General features: G+C 45.4%; 4 protein-coding genes across 9 annotated transcripts in view; 2 read left to right on the forward strand and 2 right to left on the reverse strand.

Moving 5' to 3' along the window:
* Positions 1 to 3: 3 nt before the first annotated feature.
* Positions 4 to 9,888, reverse strand: fam160a1a (family with sequence similarity 160 member A1a). Of its 2 annotated transcripts, none has more exons than XM_037256986.1 (13): positions 9,726 to 9,888; positions 6,878 to 6,945; positions 6,345 to 6,526; positions 4,036 to 4,704; positions 3,453 to 3,611; positions 3,304 to 3,390; positions 3,052 to 3,219; positions 2,873 to 2,952; positions 2,639 to 2,808; positions 1,772 to 2,572; positions 1,522 to 1,700; positions 1,325 to 1,445; positions 4 to 800 (listed from the first exon to the last, which is right to left on the reverse strand). In XM_037256986.1, exons 3-13 carry the CDS (start codon positions 6,450 to 6,452, stop codon positions 616 to 618), a joined length of 2,727 nt encoding a protein of 908 aa, XP_037112881.1. In that variant the 5' UTR covers positions 6,453 to 6,526; positions 6,878 to 6,945; positions 9,726 to 9,888; the 3' UTR covers positions 4 to 615. The 2 variants fall into 2 exon arrangements, with proteins under 2 accessions (XP_037112881.1, XP_037112807.1); XM_037256912.1 differs by having other exon boundaries at positions 6,345 to 6,544.
* Positions 9,889 to 12,296: 2,408 nt separating this feature from the next.
* On the forward strand, positions 12,297 to 16,803 carry sh3d19 (SH3 domain containing 19). Its single transcript, XM_037260525.1, has 17 exons — positions 12,297 to 12,334; positions 12,464 to 12,575; positions 12,708 to 12,852; positions 12,927 to 13,697; positions 13,981 to 14,052; positions 14,135 to 14,310; positions 14,374 to 14,420; positions 14,504 to 14,663; positions 14,734 to 14,784; positions 14,944 to 15,010; positions 15,181 to 15,311; positions 15,379 to 15,440; positions 15,547 to 15,782; positions 15,928 to 15,968; positions 16,056 to 16,233; positions 16,396 to 16,481; positions 16,563 to 16,803. Exons 4-17 carry the CDS (start codon positions 13,301 to 13,303, stop codon positions 16,668 to 16,670), a joined length of 1,812 nt encoding a protein of 603 aa, XP_037116420.1. The 5' UTR covers positions 12,297 to 12,334; positions 12,464 to 12,575; positions 12,708 to 12,852; positions 12,927 to 13,300; the 3' UTR covers positions 16,671 to 16,803.
* Positions 16,804 to 16,930: 127 nt separating this feature from the next.
* Positions 16,931 to 18,977, reverse strand: rps3a (ribosomal protein S3A). The gene is made up of 6 exons (XM_037265836.1): positions 18,853 to 18,977; positions 18,138 to 18,241; positions 17,826 to 18,013; positions 17,452 to 17,660; positions 17,258 to 17,367; positions 16,931 to 17,106 (listed from the first exon to the last, which is right to left on the reverse strand). Exons 1-6 carry the CDS (start codon positions 18,912 to 18,914, stop codon positions 16,979 to 16,981), a joined length of 801 nt encoding a protein of 266 aa, XP_037121731.1. The 5' UTR covers positions 18,915 to 18,977; the 3' UTR covers positions 16,931 to 16,978.
* Positions 18,978 to 19,613: 636 nt separating this feature from the next.
* The window catches only part of lrba (LPS responsive beige-like anchor protein), a 98,116-nt gene continuing 91,526 nt past the window's right edge, over positions 19,614 to 26,203 (forward strand). For all 5 annotated transcript variants that reach the window (XM_037253277.1, XM_037253448.1, XM_037253544.1 and 2 more), the window contains exon 1: positions 19,614 to 20,443. In XM_037253277.1, the coding sequence (XP_037109172.1) occupies positions 20,294 to 20,443 (150 nt within the window). In that variant the 5' untranslated portion in view covers positions 19,614 to 20,293. The remainder of the gene's footprint in view (positions 20,444 to 26,203) is intronic.

The raw sequence follows: 26,203 nt of genomic DNA on the forward strand, positions 1-26,203 counted from the left end.
ACATTGAAACTGTTGCATCTTTTATTGCTTGCCCCTACAAAAAGACATCTTTGCAAGACGGTATCAAGATACCTGGAGACTATTTTAAAATAGGAAACAAATGCCAAAAGTCTCTTTTAAAAGGCGCTTGCGAAAAGACCGCTTTGTAACAGACAGTGCCAACTGGTGTCATGATAAATAAAACACAATAAACCACAAATCAGGAACATTTCAATTACCCAACCACCTTACATGACAATATTGCTTATCATTCGGATTATTTTGCATAGTGAATCCTTACAATACATACAAGTCATCAAATAGGCCGGAGTGACCGAAAGTAGAGGAAACATGGCTTCAATCATAGACTGAGATATAAGAAATAATAATATTAATAGAAACGGCAATTTGCGAGGTTTTGAAAATGACCACGCCATTGCTCCGAAGAAGACAGTCCACACTACAGCTGGATTGTGCTTGCTGATGCTAATGTCGCTAACGCTAGGTCTGGCCAGAGTCCAAAATGGCCGCCCACCCTGAGACAATTGAATTAAAGGGCCATACATATCTTTTATATCTTTGGTTGGTGGCCTAAAAAGATGATAGAAAAATAAAGATTTCACATAAGGAGTTGAATTACTCTTCCATGGGAATGTAAGACAAGATGGAGTGCTCCTGGGCCAGGGCGGCCAGTTCTTTCAGGAACTCGCTGAAGAGGACGGTGGCGAACACGTCGGTCCGCTCAGCAGGGATGGTCCTGGGCTGCTGCGGCGGCGGCGAGCTCTTCAGGATGCCGCCGCCTCGCACTCGATTGTTTTTGTCTGAGTGGGATGAAAACAATATGCTTAGGTCCGTGTACGCCCGAACGGTACACAGCAAAATATTTATTTTGCACAGGTAAGATTGTCACACTTGAAAAATATCTCCCATGTTATTTCTACACTTGAATGAATTTAGTTTTTAATCCTATTGTGGATGCAAGCAATTAAAAATAAATAAAGAATTTTCGATATAATGATATTGTAGCTTAAAAAGAGTAAATATAAGATTACATACAATTTAGAGAACTAAATATAAATGAAAATTGAAATGGAATTGAACAGTTTGTGGTGTTCCCACGTTGGCCACTAGGAGGCAGTACTGTATAAGAATTAGTACAACTGCGACCATATTAAGCGGCTCACAAGGATGCTGAAATATTATTTTTTGTAGAGGATAAATATATTTCCATGCCTGTGATGAACTTCACATTTGTATCTAAAAAATCTGTACAAAATCTTTGAATATTTACCTCTAATTTTGCCATTGTTTTATCTGACACACAAAAAACAAAAACCTCCTTCACCTGCTTCTCCATACAGAGTGTCCCTGGTCAGGAGCCAATGTTGGGCGGCGACAATCATCTCAGGAAAGTCCTTACTGCTCGCAGCCAGCTGCTCGATCTGGTTCTTCACCGTGGCCAGAACCTGTCGAGAAAATCAATCCAGGAATAAAGCGTGCCAAATCAAACTGAACCTCGGGTGCGGCTGGGATGCGCGTCACCTGGTAGAGCGAGCGGACGGTGGGCTGGAAGACCAAGTTGGTGTTGAGGAGGAAGGAGCGCAGCAGAGGTTGAGGGTACGCGGCCAGCTGAGCCAGGATGCCCGTCAGCAACAGGTTGACGTGCACCGAGTTGGACAGCATATTCTCCAGACGTGACAACAGGACGCTGACGAACGGACCTGCCGACGTTCCGGCAGCGTTAATGATCAAGACCGCATCTATCGGCAACGATCGAGATCAAGCAACTAACCTGTAAAAGGTGCCGAGTGACTCTTGGCGGAGCCACGGAACGCCGACCCAAACGGTGCCTGCAGCTTCTCTGGGTCTGGCGTCTCTGCGGAGAAGGAAGTGAAGTCCATTTCCTCGTCTTCTGCCACGTCGGCACTCTTTGCCTCTTTTGCAGCTTTAGCGCCCGTGTCGCCATCAAACGTCCGGATGAGCTCCTCGTACTGAGCCAGGAGGTCCACGCCCGAGTCGGTGGGACTTTTGCCATTCTCGGCCAGGCGCTTCTGGGTGAGTCCGTTCTTCCGGGGCGCCTCCTCAGCAGCTGCTGTGTCTTTTTTAGCTACCAGATCGTAGACCTTGACGTCATCCTGGAACTCGTTCTCCTCGATGTAGGAGCCCTTCACCAGCAAAATGGCCGACTTTCTCATCTCCTCGATGTGTCTGGGGTGCTCGGCGGAAAGCGGCGGCGACATAGGCGCATCTTTGGGTTGGGCAGTTCCTGGCGAGCACGCATCGTAACTGTCGTCCCACTCCAGCTCCAACTGGTTGGCCGGTAGCCCGGTCCGAGGATGCTGCTGCGCCGTCCGTAGAACTCTCATCCCAGACGCCGGCTCCTCCAGGACGCCCGGCTGGTATTTCTCCGGAGGAGGGTCTTCGCCGTCGTACGCCGCCGACCACACCCGGCACGCCCGCATGCAGGCGGCGATGCGCTCGTGGGCGTCGTCCAGGTAGTGGAGGTAGCTGACGTCCAAGTAGATCTCGGAGCCGATGGTGCAGGAGGAGTTGCCGGCGGGGTCGCCCTCAACCGAGACGCCGTCTTTTTCAACTTTGGGAAAGACGGACATGTTGAATGGAATAGTCTTCTATCAGTCTTGAAGTATAAAGGACTGACCTTTGGAGAATAGTATGGACTCCAACTGTCGGAGTGGCGGCGGGCTGCGCTCGGGCGAGCAGCAGGACGGCGTCAAGGCCAGGATCTTGGCCGCCGACGCCGAGTAGAAGTCGCGCTCCCGCACCACGCGCCGCTGACTTAGCATCATGTGATTGCACGGGATCAGGTACCTGCACGTGGTATGATGTCAACAACACTCTGAGGTTTTTTTTTTTTTGTGAGCCAGAAGTTTACCTGAGGATGAGTTGCAGCATGACATCTTCACAGTGCAAACCGATGAGCGTGCGGAAAAGTGCCAGCGACACGATGCCCAACTGGAGGAAAACATTTCAGGTGTGTGGTGAGTCTCAGAAATAAATATTTTTTCCTCACAACAATTAAGTGAAATTTGATTTTATGCATGGAGGGCATACCTGGAAGGGTGTGTTGATACGGCTGACCAGAGTGTCCAAAATGTGGACGTTCTCGTGGCGGTGCAGCAAGATGAAGGACAGGAAGGTCTGCAGCAGGGCCGGCTCGCTGATGCTTCTCAGGAACAGGTCCAGGTAAGCCGTGGTGGTCATCACCTCCTCCAGGGTCAGCTGCGCCACCAAACACCCCAAAATACGTGACATTAACTCCAAACAAAACAAAAAAAAAGCAACAATAAAAAATTTGGTATGAACCTTGTGCAGAGCGGGAGCAAGTACAGGCACGAGGAAGCCGTTGTAGATGTAGCCCAACAACTGGTCTCTGATATCAGGGTGGGCCACCTGGGAAGTTGAAAGAGGAGTTAGCGATATTTGACTTTTAATGTTTGACTTTTTTTTTTTACCTGAATGACAGCATTGCAGAATTCCAGGGAGTTGAGGAATTGGACCAATGAGGGCATGCGGAGCCAGTCGTCTCTTTGCAGACAGTGCCATTCATCACTGGAGGCCTCCAGCTTGGTGGGAAGAGACGAATACAGACCGCTGAGGCCCGTGGCAAGAACCTGAGGTCAAAGGTAAGATGATTATTTCATGTTTCTCATTACAAAGGTCCACTTGAGTGATTAGGATAGTAACAAAAAAAGCAATAATCAATTTACACTAACAGCTAAAGTGAGTTGTTGGCAGTTAGCGACACAGCATGTGGTGTTTGCGTGACCTGAACCAGCATGAATTGGATTTCTTTGCGCTCTCTGGTTAATTCATTCAGTGTATTAAGAGAACAGAAACAACAGCATCACTGGCAGTTTATCCTCAGTGTGATTATCCTTGTATGACCAGCTAAGACAAGCCCATGTCATTCAGGGATAGCCATTGTTAAAAGCTGCTTATATTTTTTTTCTATTGTGCCACGACTGAGGCTTAGCATTGCGGATGTGGGATTAGCATAATTAAACAAACACGAGTCAAATTAATCGTTGCACTGACCGGACAGAAGAAGGTGTTCTCCACCACGTGTTGGGCCACCCGCTGGTTCTCCGCCGATAAGGACATGACGAGCAGCAGCGCGTCTCGCGCCTGCTGCCCCACGGCCCCCTCGCGGTGGATGAAGGGGATGAGCAGCGAGAAGATGAGGAAGTTGGCGGCGCCTTGGTCCTCGCTGGTGTGGAAGAACAGCTCCAGCACGGACGGGTCCTTGGCTAGGACGCAGCAGAGCTGGTGGAGGAGGAGCACAAGCTGGGCCTCCACGTCGGGCGTACCCCCCGGGCCCGAGCACGCCGACAGGAGCATCATGAGCGGCCGCAGCACCGGCTTGTGGTGCAGGAGGGGCTGGCGAGACTGGCACACCAGCATTTCGTACATCTTCAGCTGCTCCAGCTTCATGGTGTCTGTGAACTCTCGGCGCAGGCTCCAGACGAACAGGCGCTCCATGACGTTCTCCATCACCACGAACTCCAGGATGGGGCCCATGGCGCCAGCCTTCCCGCAATCCTCTTCCATCAGCAAGAAGAGCATATGCTCCACGTAGTTCTGCACCGCGCTGGCCTCGTCCACTGGCACGGGGCCGAAGCGCGGTCCGCCGGCCAGGCCCAGCGAGGCCGCAGAGGCCGAGGCGCCGCTGCGCAACGGGTCGTGTTTTTCCAGGATCTTCACCACCTGCGAAGAAGAAGAAACCAGAATTGAGGTATGAAACTTCAAATCTTATGTTGTACATTTGGTCTGGTCGATAGTGTACTTTTTACATCTCGTACCACCTCAAAATATACTTCAATTAAAATAACCAACCTTAAAATACAGTTGCGTAGTAGGCCTAAGTGTTCATGTACAATGTGACCTAAACAATCTGTGAATGTACTTTTAATATTGAAGTTAACTCCTGTATAAACGATTAAATCCACTAAAACGCTCCCTAACGTCGCAGTAACATGTTTCAAAAACTTTTCCACTGTCGAGTAACTCCAGAAGAGCAGAGTGACATTGACATTGTTCGTAACAAAAACAGAAAGCAGCTTTGTTTAAACAACAATTACCTTTTATCTCATCATCAAAGGTGAAGCTGTAAATCGCTTGTCATGCTGACAGGTTAATAATCAAACATGATTTGCTAACTGTAAGCTAGCAATTGAGCTGTCTTTTGTGCCTGCACCGTTTCCTTCCCTTGCGTGCTTTATGGACGCCACTCAATAGACTCCGCCTTTTTCCTCCTCTACCTTTTGCTGTGGCAACAAACGCAAGTGGGTCGATGGAAACGGGAGCCTGCTGGGAGCTGAGCCCCGGCCGGGGAATAAAGCGACTACAAAATGTTTACATCAAGAAATTTGTTTTTCTTTTGCTTTATTCTAATATTTAACTATATGAAATATAGCATACAGTACATATCTAAAAGACACAGAACAAAATGTTTCTAGTCGCGCCGGCATCAACATTGAGCAGCGTTCAACTTCCACATCTGGAATGAAAATGTTCATGCCAAAAGTCAAATTGTTCGAATTTGCGGGCGTTCCCCCTTGTAAATTTCCAAGCTCGTTGGAAAAGATACAAGTTACATGCAAGAAGAACATCAGGCGTGCAAAATAGATCTATTTTTTTCGATTCAAAGTAACATGTCAATACGTTGATGTGGGCGTAGCGCCGTTAGCGTGTCCCACAGGGGCGGGCGAGCTGAGACAGACATGGCCGCACTGCCAAAATTCCACTGGCAGGAGAATCCCGCAGCACGTAAGTGTTGCCGGGACACGGCCGGAGCACTTTGTGCCGTCACCGGAGCGACAAATACTTTTCACCGGGCCTCGCCTTAATGACTAGGCAGCGTTACTTGAACCTCCCCAAAAAGATTCAAAAGCAACAATTATTCTCATGATGTCAACGCAGACTAGAGACTGTGGGAGTTGAGGACGGAATCCTTTTTTTATGTTCATTGTCAAGACGTTGAAGAGTCAAAAGCCGAGTTGTTGTTTTTGGCACGCTAACGGACTGTTGTGGTTCTTTGAAAATCAAATGCTGTGAAGTAGAAAGAGAGGAAAATAGAGCTCAAATTGGAAAGAGGTTTTCAGAAAGGTTCAGTGACGATAAGCGTGGAAATAAATTGACTGAATATTGTCCCAGGTAAAAAAAAGAAGTGGGGAAGAAATTGTGAAAAAAAAAAAAGAAAACAAGCAAAACAAATTTAGAAAAAAAGCCTCAAAATTTGAAAAATGTTTATAAAAACTATCCTCGATATTTGAATATTTTGTTTTTGCTCATAGCGACGTTGAACTTCTTTTTTACATTGTGCAGTAGATGTTGCTGACATTTACCTGAGCCCAGTGGTTCTTGAACACAATCATGCACGTCTCAGGATCCGCCCCTCGGATCGCCACCGACGACGGCCCATCTTGGTTTCCGTTGGCGACCATAGAGGTCATGGCGGCGACCGCTCTTTATGACTTTTTCACCATGTCATAGAAGAGCATCCCCAAACGCTGTCACTGCGGAAGACTGACAAACCGGTGAGGACCTGCAAAAACAAAAATTCTCAGTGGAGGATTTTGCCTTGAAGAACAACGCCGTGCGTTGTTCTCCCGCCACGCTGTCGCTATGCAAGCTATGCTAGGCATGCGGGAACAATAACACGCAAAGTCACATGACTGGGCCGAGGAGCCCGTTTGGTGGCCGAGCTGTCAAAATTGTTTTTTGGAGTAGCCCAGGCCTCCTTTTGACATCGCCATAGCAAATTTCTAAATGCCCCTCTTGTCCAATCACAGCGTCCCATTTTGAATTCCCACCAAGGGTGTTCTAATCTTTCCCATCTGGTTGGAATTCCACGAAAGGAATGTTGTTGTGGTCTTACCTTGGTCGGAGCATCTTCAAGTAGAAACGCTGAGCTCGGCCGAACAAGACGTCCTCGCGCCACGCCGGCTAAACAAAAACAGAGAGAGAGCTTGGGAATGGTTTTGCGTGAGGAGTGTGGGAGGCGAAGCGTGCTGGGAAATGACTGGACGTGAGTAAGATGCTCCGAGAAGCACGTGGACGCTAGGGGAGGAGACTCCACACAAACGGGTGAGAGAAAGTCCACAGTGAAAGATGACGACTTCCACATGTGCAGTGGGCGGAGCGTCTGGCCAGTAAAAATTTCAACCAAAAAAAAAAGAAATGGCAACGTCAGCACTTTCTCATCACCGCATTCCTTTAAGGAAGTCCTCAACATTCCAGGCCGGGAAGACAATAAGAGCATTGTCCTGGACTGTTAGCGCCAAGTTGTTACTGAGAGGGGGATGGGGTCGTGGGGGTCATCGTGGGAATTGTGTCATGTGTCGTTCGCGTCCATGTCAAATGAGTGGTAAAATAAATAAGACGACAACTGGGTTAGCGGCGACCGGACGGCTGTGTCTTGGAAATTGTAATCGGCGCCTTTTTTGGGTTGCTTCAAATCCTTTATATTGCATGTGCATTCATTACATTAGTTTTGATAGTTTGCTTAAATTAAAATTGTGTGAGTTGAGTCACCTGCCAGGTTTGTTTGCAGAGTCAAAGCAAAAAAAAAAAAAAAAAAAAAAAATGCAGACAAGCTCTAAACAAACAAAAGGCCAACGCTGCTGTCAGCACTTCGACAAGCTTTCACTTGCACAGGTGTGCTGTGCTCAAAAAGCTCCCGGCAAGGAAGAAAAGGACACACCCATAATATTCTTACAAAACTATCTTTCTGTTGACTTATCATTTATCTCTAATCAGAGGAAGCATTGAAGAGTTTCTAGGCAGTTGCCATGGTGACACACGCAGGGCGACCGAGGCGATAGCGGCTGATCAAATATTTAAAGCCACACGTGAAGTTGCTGCAGGGCAACCGGTCAGCAACACAGCGGGAAGGCAAATGCTATATGTTAGCATATGAATGTCCATAATCTTTTAATATTCTTTTACCCTCCCGGTCTCAAGATGGCGTCTGTTCGTCATCCAGTAATTTGCTAGGTCAAGAAGATTCCGACCTTATTTCAAGGACGATAACAGACAAGCCCATTGAAACTGTGAGCTTGCTATCTTGACACTCACGCGGCGGCAAAAGCTAAATTGACATATTGTATGAACACAATGCAGGCATGCGATGACATCACCCAGACCTTTATCTATCTATGAGGCCGGCCGGCCGGCCAGCCGGGTGTACAATAGGCTCCCGTCATGTCTTACTCACAGGTTTAAAAAAAAAATGGCGTTCGACATGTGGAAGTGAGTCAAATGTTGATTCAACGGTGTCAAATATTTGCTTTACTTTGTTTAAAAAGGAACCAGATTTCTTTGTTTATCCAATCTTAGACTATTTAACTTCTTTTCATGAAACTGTGAAGAACCGGTTGATTGTTTGGCCTTGGTGGAGGCCTGTGTGCTAATTGATTACGCAACCTTTGTGTGTACATAATGCAAAATATGTAATATATGTCGGATATCGCTGGTGGTTCAAGCTGATTTTGATCTTACAAATGCAAACCTTTTCTAACCTTTTTCTTTCTGTAATTTTTAATGTCTTTTGAAAATAATATTTATCAATAAGGGGTTAAAAATGACACGTCATAGGAAATATAAAAAAAAAAAAAAAAAATTGTAAGCTTACGCAAGCAGTCAAAAAGCATAGAAGAGAGAGAGTTGGAGGCTAATCCCAAACTCGGGAAACAGCTGAGCCGGTCGGTGACATCTGCTCAACAATGTTGCGTGATATTTTTAATTTTCAAACATAATCCAATAATGAATCTGCACTTTGTTTTGAAACCTTTATAAACAAAAAGGCATTTACATGGTTACACAATTGAACAAAATCTGCATTGTTTTTGCACTTTTGTTATTTGCACTTGCTTGATGGCACTTTGTAAACATACTTTAGCAAATGCTATATTTACTCTGAATACATCACTGTAAATACCTTTTTTCCCCTGGTGAGTTTATTTCGCTGTTGGTTTTTATGAAACACTCGTGAACCTGTGACTTCTGACATGTAATCACATTAGTGGGACCTGAGCTATTCTTCCAAAGAAGTCAATGCGATGCATCATGTGATTCACCATTCTAGTCATTCACGATGACCTCGTAATAAATGCTGATGACGCAACTTTGCTGATAATATCGACGTTATAATATAAAACAGCATGACATTTGTAGCATAGTCTCGAGTGTAATGGAATGTCAATCGGTGTGACGTCAGCAGGTAACGCAACACCTGCATCACACCTGATATTTGAGCCTTCAAATCACTCTACATAGAGTAGACGTTCTTTTGGGCGTGTAGCTAGGAAAGCGTTACACCAAAAAACAGTAAAACATCAACAGGCAAGGAAATGGAAGTTTTTTTTGGTATTTGTAAGAATTTTAGGGAGTGTCCCACGAATTTTGTCATCAGAGAAGACTATCCAAAGTATTTTAAAACGACGACCATTTCTGTGGGCGGTGGGGGGGGGGGGGAGTGGTAACATCGAGTGTTACTTTGGTAACGATAGTGATAAAAACATTTGTGATGTTGGTAATCGTAAACGTAGGTAACTTGCTCCCACACATGCGTGTGTCAATCAGAGCCGCGCATGCGCAACAGCTCACACACGCAACACGCACGGTGAAGCCAAACTGGAAAAGTCGCATCGAGTGTCAACATTTAGAAAGAGGGGGGGGGGGGGGGAAACACAAGCCATACGGCATACTTTTCTTTCTTTTCTTACCGTGTGCTCCCCGCAGACACTAAGCCACTTCCACAACGCAGTTTAAATCCTTTAAATCCCAAGGTTTAAAGAGGTCTTGACGTGGTGGAGAAATAAAGAGGTGTGGAGGAAAGCCAAGGAGGCGATTTGACTGCAAAGGTGAAGGGAGGAAAGAGCCGAACCGCTTAGCCCCGCCCACTCGGATGATTGACGTACTGTCGCGTCAAAGCGTCTCTTAGCTTTGCCTTTAAAAAGACACAAAGTTATATAAATTCGCTGATTTCAGCTTTGTTTTTCCGAAATGTGTCATTGTCTAGAGCTTTTATGGCATCACTACGAACCATAAAGTGAAGAGCTCGCCAAAGAGATGTAACGTAATACAGTACAGAAGTTGTAATTTGTCTCCCTCTGCTGGACAAAGACGTTACTACGTAAGAAAATAAATTCTGTAATAAATAATGCTGGCCGTCTACTTAGTTAACGCTGTAAAGGAACTGCCCCAATTTACCTGAAGAGCTTTGAGAAGTATTTCGATAATTGTGATACACGCACTATACAAAGCTCATGCACTATTAATTGTACTCTGGTTCCCTCTAGTGTCAAAGGTTCGAAAACAATTGTATGTAATTCTATGATATGGCGTGATAAAGTATTATCATTTAATGTACAGTGTATTATTACAGCAACAGTAGGTGTTTGATTGTATTTGGGTTTAAATGATATGAGCCAAAATTATTGCGTTAATCCCGTAGTCGCCCATCATTTTAGTGGGGAGGTGGGGTCCACCCTGTTGCAGGGGTCCCACCCACACAAATTACCGCAGTTGGCAGGACCACCGTGACAGCCGTGGACACATCATCATATGCACACACATTCTCAAGGCAACACGTATTAATCACTATTATCATCTTTTTGTGATTTGTTACTCTTCATTGTTTTGATCATGGCTGAAGTGAGGCGCGGGGAAGAAGAGGACCATACTGAAATTCACCATGCCATCAACCAAGCAACAGGTAGATTAGTTTACAATGCAAAATAAAAGTCAAATTGACTGTTTTAGTGCGCAGACACACAATAGCGTGTTGGTATATGAATATTAAACCATCATTTAGATGATTTAACTTTTTATGCTAGATCAAACATAAAATACTACAAGCGCTGTGTGATGGCTGTAAAATATTTTTCTTATCAAAACATTCTGGTATGGATTAATGACTTTTCCATTCATTTCAATGGGGGAAGATGATTTGCGATACAATCGATTTGTAGTTACGAGTGTGGTCATGGAATAAATTGTTTGGCATCTCAAGGCCCCTTTAATAACCTGATTTGTGAGTTTAAAGAGGCAGGCAGATGGTTTGTTGTGCGGCTGTTGTGGTGTGTGTGCGGCTGTTGTGGTCCAAAGCATGGAGTCAATGTCAGCATGTGTTGGAGTGGCACAGACACAGCTGTGATGGGGAGGGGGAAAGTATTTCGCTGACCTCAGCAGCTTCACTCGTGTCCACTCACACATAAACATCACGAGACAATACAGTATACAATGTCGTTCACGTTAACCAATTGTGCAATTGTTTATTTATTTTGTTTTTTCATTCTTATTTACTTTTTGTCAGATGTTTGTATACTTTTACTTGAATGACTTGCCAGTGATTTTTTTTTATTATCATTAAGATTATCATTTTATTTTTTTATGATGATATCTTTGATGTACTTCCTTCCTTTTTGATGGTTTTTTTTTTCCACCTGAGCATTGTTGTGTGGCTCGGGCTCCACTTCTTGACTGACAGCATTCCACCTGATTTGAACATGGTGATTGTGGGTGTGTGCCTTTAATGTTTTTTTTGGTTTTGTCACACACACCGGTCGGTATAAAGACATTCAGTCTTACTAATTCATCCATCGGAGAGAATTCAAATTGAAAGCAACTGTTAATAGTGGACTTGACATCCTCCAGAAAGCTCCTCAGAAGGTAAGGAGCGTGTCAAAAGAGCTCTCTTGTCTTCTTGTTTGAAACAAGGAAGTGGCGGTAGTTTGAAAGCTATGTCAGGCTAAAAACAAATGATAAGAAAAATAGCAAACAAGTAACAGATGTGATAGGTGCTTCATATTGAGATTCCATTAACCAAAATGATTGTATTCGCTTGAAATCAAATGAGGGCTTTGATTTTGACCTTTTGTATTTTCTCCATTCATTTTTGTAGATAGTAATTAGGTGGGTTCATTTTTAATCTCAATGACTTAACTTTTTAAAAAATACTTATTCAACAATCTGTCAATAGAAACAACACAAGAAAAAATATTTACAAACACAAATGCCAACGGTTTTAAAAATAAACATTATTGGTGATGAAATAAAACAGGAAGGCAGCCATTTTGTTTGAAGTAGATATTTGAACAAAATCCAGGGCTTGTACTTTGCACCTTATCATTAAAGTGAATAGTTTAAATTTTTGGTTTTCACATTATGAGATCCAGACTTTCACGTTCACTTGCATTGCTGGCGTTTCATTGTAGCAGCTAGCTAGTCACAGGATTCTTACCTGGCAACACACTATTCATTAAAATGGCAACCTTCTGTTCATTTTCACAGATCGTCTTGACAGAAACAAAGCAGACCTTTTCCAACACTGGTAAGTTGTGATGATTTATCCTAGTCGCATATCTTTAAAGTCCTTTGTTTGACAAAGCAGTCGCTACTTTTTATTTAAATGATGCTTTGTGGATTTTGGCATTCTAAACGGTGTGTTGTGTTTTCAAAGGCGACCGGAGATCATCTCAGCGGAACCTCTGGATGACGACAACTGGTTCTCAAACGCATTTTCCGAGTTCTTTTCTTCACCCCCTCAATCCATCTGGTCCTCAGGCATCCAGGTTTGCTCGAGCTTGGTTGTTAAGTTCATGTGAGGGAGATGCCAAATTTTGGAGCCACTTTGGAACTGTTGATTCTCTAGGATTCAAAGTTTAGAAATCATCTTGCTAAAGTTTCTGTTTTCCACAACTCAGCCCCCACCGTCCTATGACCAGGTGATTCAAGAAAAGACCAGAGAGGAGCACATTGTTCAGCCCACTGCTGCCCCCCGACGTGCTTTTTACTGTACTGCCACGACCTGCTACACACAGACTGACCCCGTCAAGGAGAAACCAGCCGGTAAAAACCATTGGATGATGCACCGAGAATTTTTTATTGAATTTCGTTCCTCTCTGAGTGTGATTCTTCTTCAGGTAAAAAGCCGCAAAAACCTCCAAAACCATCCTTGCCCGGACCTGAAAGTCCTTGGGAAAGTGGTCCACAAAGGTCGCAAGAAAGACGGGACTCAAGCGATCAGTGGAACAGATCGGTCACCGTCCACTGGGAGACCACCGTGCAACCGGACCCAACGCCTTTTTCTGTTCCCAGCTTAGAGCCAAGACCTGTCCCGCGTCCTCGCATAAAATCCAGAAAACAGACAGAAGATAACTTTCAGACATTGTTCAAAGTTGAAGATGATGATCTCCTGGTAGATGCTGGAGACTCAAATAGGTATCTGAAGCAGCTGCTGGAGGTCTTTAGTCCCAACGGAGACCAAGAAAATCAGGAGGAACAAGTTCATGGCGAGATGAACAGTCATCAGAACATCCAGTCCAAGATCCAGGCCTTCGAGAGCCAGCTCGCCCCTGAGCACGCGAGTGCCTCAGAACCGATCAGACCGCAGCCTCCACCCAGAAAAGCTGTGGGGCCACCGGTGTCCGCTAAACCTCCCCTGGCATCTCAGAAACCCGCCGGAAATCCCGTGCGAGAAGAATTGGAGACCATGCTCACAAAGGGGGGACCCGGCTTCCGCTCGCGCCCGCCATCGTTGATAAGAGACTACAGCATCCACGACGAGGAGCCGCCTTTGCCGCCGAGGCGGCCGGCGGAGCAGACCAAGGAACCGCTGAAGGCCAACCACAACATCAACAACCACAACTCCACCGCTATTCTCAGAGATAGCGACGATGCCGTCACTCCGGCAAGTAAGTCAAATTATGGTTCAGTTTCAATCACAAAATAATTCAATCTAATGTCGCCATCAGCTCGAGCAGTGAATGTAGAATTTGAATACTAATAATAATAATACATTTTATTCATAATGCACTTTGCATTTTAAAGAAACCTCAAAGATTAAAGGTTAGCTGAAAGTGCTAAAGGTCAGCACAACAAGCATAGCCATTGCTATCAAAACTAGACTAAAATGCTAACGACAATTAGCTATTTTACGATTTAAAACCATTCATATTTCTTGCTCTGTGACCTCAGATCCCGCTCCTGTCAAAGCGAGACCGACTGTAACAAGAAGGCCCACCACTATTCGAGTCCCCCGACAAATCTGTGAGCCTCGCTTAGTTAAAAAAAATACAAAGCATGATGAAGCAAAGTGGGATGAAAAATAACAGCTGCTATGTCCCATCAGCCACAGAGAGTCTTCAGGACAATCCTCCTCCGCTTCCAGTTCGGACACCTGTCGGCGATCCTCCTCCTCTTCCAGCTCGAGTACCTGTGGGCAATCCTCCTCCACTTCCAGGTCGGCCACCCCTAAACACGGCAGCCGTGCCCAAGCAGAAGTCCTTACCCAGCATCTCAACACAGGTATGGATTTTTTTTACGAGCACAAAAACTAAACAGAGCGTGAATACTTGTCGTGTTTCTCAGCAGGGACCGCCGTTAAGTGTCAAGCGGGCTCCGTCACTGCCAAATCGGTGAGTAGAAGTGAAAATCTCCCTTTTTGAAAAAAAATTCTATTTCACAATTGACGTGACGCCATTTTGTTATTTGTCTTCAGGCAACAGAGCATAAAAAAACCGCTCCCATCGCACCCACCTCCAGCAAAACCCGGTCCGGGACGACCGCCGCCGCCAAGCGTGCAGGCCGCCAAGCCCTCCAAAGGTTTCCTTCTCCCTCCCAGACCTGTCCAGGGTCATCGTCTCTACGACAAATGCACAGTGAGGAGATCCCCGAAAGCACCTCCCTGTTCCCATGACTGCATTTTTAATTTGTGTGTCCTTCCCAAAGCTTCCACACGGATCCGCCGCTCCAGACTCGACAGGAGAACCATCATTCCGGGGGGTCAGATGGGCTTTTTATTGAATAGGAGTCAAATTGTCAAGTCGCATGTTGCTAGGCAGGATTGGTAGCGCTTGCTAACAACCTACCCATTGGCTAATTAAAGTCAGTGTCCCTGAAGTTCCTAAAACCTTGGAGACCTTGCGCTTGTTTGTGCAGGATGCAGCTCCCACTGGCAAGAAAGAAAATGGACAAATCGTTCAAGCCTTACATGACTTTCCTTCAGGTGACCTCATTTTTGTTTTTTTGTTGGATGGCATTGCAAAAATACACCACAGATGAAAATACTACAAATTTGCTTGCTCCTAAATGTCACTGAAATGCGCTCTGGTTAAATGTAATTCTAGTGATTTTTTTTAATTTCATGGAGATTTTTTTTTTTTGTGGTTTCGTTAGAGGGTCCAGGAGAGCTGGGCTTGAAGGCGGGTGACATCATCACCATGGTGGAGCGTGTGGATGGTGAATGGTGCAAGGGGACTTGTAAAGGATCCACTGGTTACTTCCCAGTTAACTTTGTCAAAGTGAAGGTAAGTAAGAGACAAAAAAAATAGTGTAAAAAAAAAAGTGTTTATTTTGTGTTCTTTCTCTATTTAGTCAGGTGCACCACCCAAACGTGTCTCGGTGAAGAAACCAAAACCACTTTCTGCTAAAGTCAGGTCCGTTTTCCTTAAACAATTGTTGTGCACTCCTTTTTTTTCCACCATTTTTTTTAATCCAGTGTTTTTTTATTTTACTTCTTGCATGTCTTTTTGATGTCTGAAGTGGTCCAAGATGCGTGGCCCGCTTTGATTTTGCCAGTGAGAGCGGCGAGGAGTTGTCGTTCGCGGAGGGCGACGTGATCCAGCTGCAGGCCTACGAGGGCAACGAGTGGGCCCGCGGCCAGTTGGGCGCCACATCTGGAATTTTCCCTCTCAACTTAGTAGAAGTTGTGGAAGATCTGCCGCCAGCGCCCGCTAGGCAGCAAAGTCGGGCTACTGTCAACAAGGTCGCATTGCCAGGTAAGAAGACATACACCCAACATTCAGTTGAACTAACATTTTGAGTAATATCCTCAGTCTAACTTGTTGATTTAAAATATTATTATTATAGCGTATTATTCAGAGCATATCTGGTACTTTAAATTGTGCGCCTCTTTATTCACAGGCATGGTCAGTAATCAGCCAGAAGCTGTCAAGCCGGCTCAGGTAGCCCACATTTATAATGACGGTGACCCAATTTCTGGGTTTTTCGATATCTGAGCTGTCAAATCTTTTATCGTGTTGCCCCCTCAGTCATCGGTGGAATGGGCGCAGGCTCGACACGACTTTGACGGCAAGGCGGAGGACGAGCTCTCCTTCAAGCGAGGCGACTGCATCCTCGTGAGCAAGCACATCGATGACGAGTGGAGCTGCGGAAGACTCAACGGCAAAGAAGGAATCTTTCCTAAGGCTTTTGTGGAGAGTCGCACAGGTATGACGTCCACACATGACGGTTGTTAGAGATTCCAGTTTTTCCAGTTAGACTCTAGGCTGGACTGCTAGAATAAAGTGTAATTGCACATCCACTACAGTAGGTGGCAGTGTCGTGCTCATCAGTGTGTGTTAAGGTTTTTTATTTTTATTTTATGATGAGCTGGTCCAACGTCACCCCCTGAAGGAATGAAGGGAAGGGCCATGTACGACTTCACTTCCGACTGCGACGAGGAGCTATCTCTGCAGGTCATTTTTTCAAGGATATTTTTCAAATATGTGTTAAAGCATTAGCAGCATCCTGACATTTTGCACTTAATTGCTTTGCAGGTCGGTGACATCATCACTGACCTGGAGTCCATGGATGACGAATGGTTCCTGGGTGACTTGAGAGGCAAACGGGCCCTAGTGCCTAAAAATTACATTCAAGTGCTCTGATATATTGACCCACACCTCAGCCAATTGTTGTACAATGCAGTATTTGACATTAGCGAATATTTTCTGCTGCATTACATTTCTAACTGTGTTCTTTGACAACTAATTCTGTAAATAAAATAGCTGTGCACTAGCACCATCTAGTGGTTTATCTCTGCATTGGAACCATTGTATTAAAAAAAGAAGACAATTTATAATTTTACAAGCATTGCAGGGGCTTGTGCTTTTAATTGAACAGCAATGACAAAAAGACAAGTCCAAAATTGGTCATTTACATTTTTTTATTATTAAATCTGTCAGGGCTTTTATTTCTAGACAGACTCCTGGATGGGGGGCTCGTAACCGTCTGCCCTCTCCACCTTGGCTCCGGTGTCGTCTCCGGCTGTTTTGGCAGCGCTGCCTGAACTGCCTTCGCCATGGAGCTCCATCAATTTGCCCACTGTGGAAGAAACACAGGCAATGTATTTAACAGCCAGGATGGACAAAACATCAATTCATATAATTCTTATTTTTAATATTTAACCTAAAGGCAGAGTTTAGATTTTATCACCCAGCCGATGGACATCTGAGTTTGATCAATTGCGGCTTACGTTCAAACTTGGGCTTCTTCAACATTTTGACTTTGCGGACGTAGACATCGTGCAGGGGGTAGATGGACTGGCAGGCCTTCTCGATGTCCTTGCCAATGCTGTCAGGGATCCTGAAAGAAAACCCCAAATACCAAAACGTCAATATAATCAGAAAGGACACCAACGGCCGAAACCTCTGACTGCACGCTACTCACAGCTTGTTAACGACCTCCTTCAGGTCATTGGTCTGCACCTCACGGGTCATGATCTCTACCATCTTCTTGCGGATCTGGCGCACTTGCTGGTGCTGGGCGTACGAGGTCTTGCGGATCTGGTTGGTGCGCTTCTTGGTGAAGCCCACGCAGAAGAGACGCAGCAGGTAAGCATCTGTGGTCTTCACGTCCACATGGGCCTCGATCATGGTCTGGGGAAACATTGGGAACCACCGCAGGTTTAGGCACTATAGCAGAGCTGCAACGATCCAGTATTTTGATCGGCGAATCGATTTTGGTGCCATCCGCTAATCGGATAAAACTTCAAAACAATGTGGAGAGTTGGGTGTGTTTGTTCTGGCCACAGTTTGTGTTACCTGCCACTTCTTGACCATGGAGCACATCTTGTCACGGGTTAGGTCCATGCCGTGGAAGTTGGTGAGGCAGTTCTTGCCCTGAACATCCTCCGTGATCAGCTTGAACTTGCGGAAGGCTACCTCGTCGTTCTGCAGGTCAGCGAGGCTCACTTCGAACACGCGACCCTTCAGACCGTCTGAGGCGATTCCTGGGAGCAAAGAAGATACAAAATGTTTGAGGTCATTTAGGTGCCAACGAGCAGTCAGGAAATCACCATTCAGTTATACAGCCCATCTGATGAACCCCAAGCTGTTCTACAATATTAAACTTACTGGTTCCCTGAGTCCTGGTGACCAACGTCTTGCCAAGATTGCGGATGATGAACATGGCCGGCGCCTTGACATCATACCAGTCTTTTTTGGAGAAGGGATCCACACTGGAAGAAATAACACGTTTTAAGTTAAGATTTAAAGGATGCCAGGGAAAAAAAACATTACCTCTATAGAGAATATAACATTTACAATTCCAAACACGGTGGACTGCATCTTTGCTAACTAAAATAAGCTAAACACTTGTGACTCTTTTGCTCACAACTAATTCAAACTTTGAGTCGCTACATAAATTCAACAGCATTTGCAGCTCTATCGTGACACTATCACCCAAGTGTACAGAACGAGCACCGCATTCGAAGAGTTAATACGGTAGTAAACGTGACGCCGACTAACTCCGTGCTAACATGCATTAGCTCCGGGAAACGCGAAAAGCTTGTCAAACCTCCAAGACGATTGAATAGACTTCTGGTTATCACTAGGCGGTTAATATTAAAGTTAATTACGGCATAAACCTACAATTAAATCAAATACATCAACGAGAATGATATTGTAATGGCTGAGGCCAACGCTCGACCGACGCAGGCCTGCGTCGACGACAGTAGCCCATGTTATCCGCTAAATATCCCGTTCATCCGCCCTTCTTTTATTACGTTTTGTGTAATAATCTGAAGTGTGCAGATTCACTGATACTCCGCTGGGTGAATTTCGTACTTACATCTTCTTTTTGGCACCCTTTTTGCCGCCTTTAGTCAGCCTCTTATTCTTGCCGACTGCCATGTTGGCTACAGGGAGTGAAAGAGGAGGAGAAGAAGAAATCGCGCGAGAATTCAAGAGAACGAGATCGAGGCTCATTTGTCCTCTCGCGATGCCTACTCGAGAGCGCTGTGCTGGCCCAGCGACGTGCCTACGACGGCCACATTGGTGGGGGCAATGTTTCCATCAAAGGTAATGCATGAATGTAGATTGAAGATAAATCACAACTTGGTACGGTTTTCATGAGATTTAATTTTTGGTTAACGTCAAAGTACGTCCTATTAATACAGAACATGAAATAAAGTGGCAACCTGCAATTTACCTTGATAGCACCGCCCCCCCCCAAAAAACCCACCTTTCACCACCTTTTATCTAATAATGGATTAATCCATCAAATTTTTGTTATGTAACAATATATTCAAAAACAGGAAATGAATACAAATTAACACCGCAGGAAATGCGCTGACAAAATGATGATTACTGGTTTGTGAGTAAAACTAGTAAAATATTATTTCTCGATATACAAAGCAAAAGCAGATGCTTGGAAATGTTTTGATTAGATACAAAACTGGGATTATGCTTTCATGGAGGACTACAGAAATAAAAAATAAAAAACTTTGACGTTTAATTCTGGCGACACCTGAGCCGCACACCTGCCGCGCTCGCCACCTCTTGAGCGGAACCAGCCCGTTCCGACTGACTACTCCTCGGCGCGCATGCGCATACTTCCTCACTCGCGGGCTTCTACTGTCATGGCGGTGACGGTCTGAAAGCTACCGGGGAGCATATCAGGAAGCGAAGGGCGGACGCAGCGAGCAGCTGGGTGAACGCTTCACTCTCTTCAGCCGGGCTTGAGTGGACTTTCCCGGCTCGACGAGACGACCGGACACCACCCTCCCCACCTCTCCTCTTGCGTACACGGTGGTTCATTCGGCGTGTAAGCGAGCTTTGAGAGTTTGGCGCCGCTACCTGTCAAGTGTACGGACAATAGCAACTTCCGCCGGTTGTACAGTGGCTCTTTTTTGGAGGCTTTCCAAGGAAGCGAGCGTCGGGGAAGGGCAAGCCGTGGTTCTACCTGCCACCCCCGACCATTACCTCACCCCAGGCTTCTTCTTTGGACGGCATTAATCCGCCTGTGGGCTATCAAGTTACGGACTCGAAGAGGAATAGTTCGTGGAGGCATTTCGAACAACGGAGCGGCACTCTTTGTACTTTGACTTTATTTATATCGAATGGCGAGGAAGCTACTCTTGCTTATGTGCCTTTAGACTACCGCCAACAACTCCGGAGGGACATTAAAGCGAGCCTTTCGCTCCCTTTCCGCCTTTGACTGAGCACCTCCGCCATTGGAGGCGAACAGGTGGCTTTACCTGTGGACGCCACCTGCCCTCCCACCTTGAGCAATGGCGAGCGAGGAGGTCACGCCGGGCAATTTGCCGCTCAACCCCGCTGTACCCATCCGAGGTATCCGGATGAAATTCGCCGTGCTGGGCGGCCTCATGGAAGTTGGGGAAGTTTCCAACCGAGACGTCGTGGAGACAGTGTTCAACCTGGTAAGCTGATTATGCGCGCTCAGAATAGGCCCCAGGTAGCACCTTCATGCTGGGATGGATCATCGTGACATGTTGGGGGAGAGAGTGATATGTCTTGTTAACACTGTACACACACGAATACACACTTCTGTCATGCTGCTTTTCACTGTCAAAGCCCATCAGCTGCTCGCCAAGCAGTGTCTTTGAATTGATGAATTTGCATTTCATCTTTGGGTCAATTCTAGAACACTGGTGTCTAAATCAAGGCCTGGGGGCCAGATCTGGGCCACCACATCATTCTATATAGCCCGTGAAAGCAAATAGTGAATTTTAAAATGTCGAGCAATTAATAATGTTGAGATTGTTGCATTTTGTTGATTTTTCTCTGACTATTGTGCTGATCCATCACTACGCTGGGAATCACTCTCCCTATTAAATAAGCTGCCGTTGTGCTCTGTGTCAGTTGTATTAAGGGACAGATAGCACAGTGAGTAATTATTAGCGTTGACGCACACAGAAACTAAAATGTGCAAGTGGTAAATCGAATGCGACGTGATGACCGGTGTCAGGATCCTCATTGCCAGGAGCACATGGGCTTGTGACATATCCAGGTCAGTGATGGTGTGTTTGTTTGCGTACAACCTCTTGTCCACCTCTATCTGTCCTTATCTTACTTCGTCTGGTGGCGTCCTGACAGGATTCTCAAATTGGAAGTTTTTCCCCGGAGAGGGCGACAAAACCGGAAAAGGGTGAAGGGCGATATGCAACTGGAGCTGGGCCGGTTTGGTGGCAGGACGGGGGATGGGGTGGCGGCGGTGGTGAAGGGAGAACCTGCAAAACTGCTTTGTCACAGTGGCAATAGTTTATCGTATGCTACGGTACAATCTGTTGTCACGCCTGAGAAGAAGCTTGTAGGAATTCAAAATATCGGGAGCCTTAGTAGCTTGGAATTGATTCTGGGATGCTGAGCGTTGATCATTTGTTCAGTTTTTACAGTTTTTTCAGAATGCAAATATCTGCAGATGGTGGAATCATAATTTTTAATTCATCGATTGATGTCCTGTTTTGTTGGTGTGTTTTTTTTTTTTTTTTTTTTTCAATGCACCTCACGTACAGTGAAAAGTGAAACTGAAAGTACGTTTCTGCTTCTCTCCTCCCTGAAGCACGATATTTCCTTGACACTAATTACTACTTTCCTATTAGTCAGGGCGTAGATACCATGTTGTCGCATTTTGGAGCAAGATTCCAAAAATAGCCTTTTTACTAGATCGCTCATGTAGTCTTTGTGTGACCTACGGTGAAACTGTCATCAAAACATATTCGCTCGTTTTATGCTTTTAGAAGTCAGCAAAAGAAATTGTTTGCCCCCCCGCCATCAACTGCAGTGTGTGTGCGGTTATCTACGGGTAGTGAAGCTTACAAAACACATAATTTTTGCATACTGTAAATATAGGCAAGAATTTGCATCCTGTCATACATAAATGATTTTAACCTCTGTCTAAGGCTTTACGTTAATTGCTCACACGTTGACGTCCTCCTGTGAGAACACAAAAGACCAATGGAGACAAGAAGAGTATCGGGCCCGGTGTGAGTCACTGGCCTACTTCCGAGCCACGCGGCTTTCGATCACCGTTAACCCGTTTTGTGGTTTGCGCCGTCGCTTTCTCGCTCACCAAAGCTCATTATTACTAGTCTGCGCTCGATAGATTAGACACACTGGCAGATTACAAACAAACAAGTGCCAATAAAACATACTGTACCATCCCATAAAAAAAATTACTATTCCGTACATACCGTATGTTAAAAAACACGTCATACAAAGTACATACATAGAAAGATCTTATCAGGTGATGGATTCTTAGAATCTGCAATTTATTACGATCACTTTGACAACATTACAAGGAAATCACAATGTCCAATCACCGGTAAGCTATTTTTAGAAGACGCTCATCGGCATGATGTTAGCATTATATCGCTAATGAGAAGACGATAACTTAAACTTCAAATCTGTATGATATGAATAAAATTTCAGGCGCGTGTTTACGTAGGCACCTTGGGAACTGGCTTTGTCCAACTCAAATGAAGCAGAACCTTTTGACTCTTTGTTAGCTGTCCAAAGGTCAACTTTGTCTCGACACCTCCTGGGAAAATGGCTAGTAAATGTTTGACTCTCTTTTTCAATCGGGAAGTTGTTTTATTTTTTTAGTAAGGTCATAGCTTGTGTGTCTTTCTGACTCTTACGATGTACTGCAGGTGAAGCTGGGATGACCATGGGAACACAGTTGGTCTCGGACAGAGGTCCAGATTATTATAATGAAAAGAAAAAAAAGTGTTTTTTTTGGTTGAGATAAAAAGATGTTCATTTTTTAAGGTTAGGCCGATGATTTTGAGAGAAAGTTTAAAAACTAATACTCTAAAAGGGTGAAAAACGGTTTAGTCTTTAGCATCAGCAACCGATGTCACTTTGAGGCAACGGCGAGTCGGTTTGGTTCAAGTGAAGGACAGACAGCTGGCCTGACAGCCGGACTCCCGGCTGATCCGCTGGAGTTTGACGAGTTATTGGTCTGGAATGTGGTTTTACCTGAAGGCAAGGTCACGCTGCAAACATCTTCACTCTTGCTTCCCATTGCACCATTCAACAGACTGCATTTCACTTACCCATGGGGGGGCCATGAAAAACTCACCTATTTGCTGCTCCAGTATTGCTTTATGGTCATCTGGGCGCTCAGGAACTATAAAGTGAATTTTATGTACCCCAAACAGACATTAAAGTATCTATGGTGTGATGTCACAATGTTTTGTGCTAGCGTGCTAGTTAGCGTAAGGTGCTACTTTGTACTGGATGAGCACAGTGATTGGATAATAACCAATCTGGAAACGTTTCAGACATTCTGAGCTAGTATCGGTCATTTTCAGCCAAGTCAAGTTGTTTTGAGTCTTACTGTATGTTGTCACTGGCGAATAATTAGTTTTCCGCCCTCTGAATTTTCATTAGCTCTCCATTAACTTGACTGATCCAAGAGATAAACGTATTCTATATTCTGGGGTCAGTTATTACTGACGACAAATTGTATTCTGCACTAAAACGATTTTAAAAATGTAGTGACGATTGCATGCAGCAGTCACGTTCCGAGCATGCTCCAGATTCCCCCTCCAGGATTTTCCCCCTCAAGGAAATCATCCACACTTCCATCCATCCATCACGTTCGTAAATAATCGTCGGACAGACACCGCTTACAATACACCACAACGTTTTTCTTTTTAATGGAGCACTTTTTCTTGCCAACACAAAACGTGTAGATCGGTTCCGGTTCCTAACTGCCATCCAAAGTCATAATGAGGGCGTCGATTACAAAAGGCAATACCTGCAATACTGGTTTTAGAGCAAACAGAAAAAAGAGGTTGAGTCGGACTGACTGGCGCGTGCGTCTCATCCATGCCTGTTTCTCAAATTTTGCAAATGCCACTCCACCAAACGTGGTGGTCAGCTCACGGCGTGTACCAAACAAGGAAATTCTTTGTTTGTTTTCAGATCCAATCGCCTCCTTTCCGTCCCCGCCTCTTGGCCGCTCTCGCATTCTTCAGCATGACCCTGACGAATGCCAAGCGTTTTAAGTTTGAGCATCTTATCCGCAAAGATGTGATGATTTTGTTGGGGCAAAATTAGTCGAGTATTAAGACTCCCTTCCTGAAAAGCCATTTCCCTTCTCGCTTCTCTGATGCGGAACGGATCCTCAAGTGGTGGAACCATCCCAAGCTGCCATTGAAGCTCTTTTGAAGATATTCTTAGAAAAATACTGAAAAATGTTTTTTTAACGGACCATTTCTCTTAGTTTTTTTTCCCCCTCCGCCGTTCATCAACACACTTTATTATTTGGGTGTCAAATCTCCCCATCTGAATATCCAAATGCTTCTGAGTCCAATGATTTGAACTTTGTAATGGATTTATTCCACTTTGTGGGCCACTCTATTCAAGGTCATTGTTTTCTGCCACTCCTGGATAACGTTCATCAAGTGGCCGCATGGTTTGTTTTGACTAGCAGATCGGAGAAAATGAAGCGGCGCGTTCGAGTGCCTTCCTGTGTGAAACGTATCATAAGTGCTAACGCTTCTGCTGGGAACTGTAATGAGAGTGATGAAGCATAATAAGGTCAGTGTGGTATAAATTAGTCCTGGGAGTTGCCGTTAGCACGTGTGTGTGTATGTGTGTGTGTGGCTGCACACAATTTTCTGAGTCAAATTTGGTATGAGAAGGAAATGGATATGGCAGATCACATTATTTGTGAAATAATAAATTGGATATCAACGAAAGGTGTTAAGTGCGGAATTCCACTTAACACTTTCTTAATTACTTCTGCTAAAGTTGTTATTATTACTAAATATTATTGCAAGAATGCTTTTCTATAAAAAAAATTTTTATGTAAGGTCCCGCAAACAGGAACCCCCCCCCTTCCTCTTTAAGCGTCGCTCAGATCAGATTATTTGCCTGACCTCCCGCCGGCGCCAAAATGGCTCACGTGTGATCTGTCCGTGACCAACGTCGCTCTCATGGACCAATGCGCTCATCCAAGCGCCTTTGGTTTGATGAGATGGCTCGTTAAAAAGAGGATGCGTTTAAAGGGCTGTTAGGGGGGGGAGACAAAAAAAAAAAGTAGGCCACCGGCGCCTCGTCGCTCTGACAGCTCGTTTGAGTGTTTTTCGGCCTCGCTCTTGTCGGAAAGGTTGATATCGCTACTCGTGAATCGGATGTTGTCATGTGGAACTTGACAGCCGGTGTTTTGTTTGTGTTTGCCCTTGATCGGGCTTTTGAAATAAAGAATCTCCAGTTGGAGTACAGCAGTGATGCGTTTCTTTTTGGGCTGAGTGGCTATTTGAAATTGTGAGCGGCAGTCAGGCGAGAACGGTGAACCGGGCAAATGATTGAATACGGCAAAAATGGCAGACCGGCGTGACACAGGTGGCCGAGGACACGGCCGTGGTTATTTCTCGATTAGACGAAAAAATGTGCCGATTCCTCCGCTCCGGCGAGACCCGAAACGATAACCAAACTCGGTCTACCTTTCCCTACCGCGCTCACGTGTTCTTCTCCATGGTGACCATCGAGAACGTACTTTGTCTTGCGGCTGCTCGGCCATGATTAATTCAGGTAGGCCTCGGGGGGATGGTGAGGACGGCGGAGAAGAGCCCGGGCTGGGTTACCAAGCCGGGGGGGGGGGATCTGGTTGCCACAAGGCGACAGTGTTTAGGTGCTCAGAGACACTCGGGTCCGGGCTGCAGCTGGCAACCACAGTGCTTGCTCCTGATATAGCGACTGTATGCTAATGATGGAACAGGCCAAACGCTGTGTGTGTGTGTGTGTGTGTGTGTCACTGTGAATTCATCCGTTCAGCCGCAATTCGAATGTGAAGCTTGCTGTCACACAGCTGAAGTAAAACAACTCCACAAAGGAAGGGGGTCTTGCTGAAGATCATATTAATTTAAGATCTCAGCGTGACATAACACGTCCAGATGATGATTGGCTCCATCACGGAATCAAAGCGGGGACTAATTTCGCCCCGTAATTAATGCCGAGCGTGTCCGCGTTAGCGTCTTCGTAGTTTCTCTTCGCCGTCCGTCAGCAATGATGGATGGATGAGTCGCCCTGAGTGGCAGACTCATAAATCAGAACTTTGGGAGGAGAAAATGGCGCCCCGGGAAAGGCTAATGGCGCATCTGGACCCAGCTGCACTCAACTCGTACCTGAACCCCATGTCATTGTTTGGTTTTGAAAAAGAAGTCAGC

Source organism: Syngnathus acus, chromosome 1 (assembly GCF_901709675.1).
Source record: "Syngnathus acus chromosome 1, fSynAcu1.2, whole genome shotgun sequence".
NCBI lineage: Eukaryota > Metazoa > Chordata > Actinopteri > Syngnathiformes > Syngnathidae > Syngnathus > Syngnathus acus.

Coding starts and splice junctions, on each gene's coding strand:
- sh3d19 (XM_037260525.1), top strand. CDS start 13,301: ATGAACAGTCATCAGAACATCCAGTCCAAGATCCAGGCCTTCGAGAGC. Junction 14,421..14,503: donor GCTCCGTCACTGCCAAATCG/GTGAGTAGAAGT, acceptor ATTTGTCTTCAG/GCAACAGAGCATAAAAAAAC. Junction 15,969..16,055: donor AAGCTGTCAAGCCGGCTCAG/GTAGCCCACATT, acceptor TTGCCCCCTCAG/TCATCGGTGGAATGGGCGCA.
- fam160a1a (XM_037256986.1), bottom strand. CDS start 6,452: ATGACCTCTATGGTCGCCAACGGAAACCAAGATGGGCCGTCGTCGGTG. Junction 2,809..2,872: donor ATGCTGCAACTCATCCTCAG/GTAAACTTCTGG, acceptor TACCACGTGCAG/GTACCTGATCCCGTGCAATC. Junction 1,446..1,521: donor CCGTCCGCTCGCTCTACCAG/GTGACGCGCATC, acceptor TTTTCTCGACAG/GTTCTGGCCACGGTGAAGAA.
- rps3a (XM_037265836.1), bottom strand. CDS start 18,914: ATGGCAGTCGGCAAGAATAAGAGGCTGACTAAAGGCGGCAAAAAGGGT. Junction 18,242..18,852: donor AAGGGTGCCAAAAAGAAGAT/GTAAGTACGAAA, acceptor TATTTCTTCCAG/TGTGGATCCCTTCTCCAAAA. Junction 17,661..17,825: donor CCATGGTCAAGAAGTGGCAG/GTAACACAAACT, acceptor ATGTTTCCCCAG/ACCATGATCGAGGCCCATGT.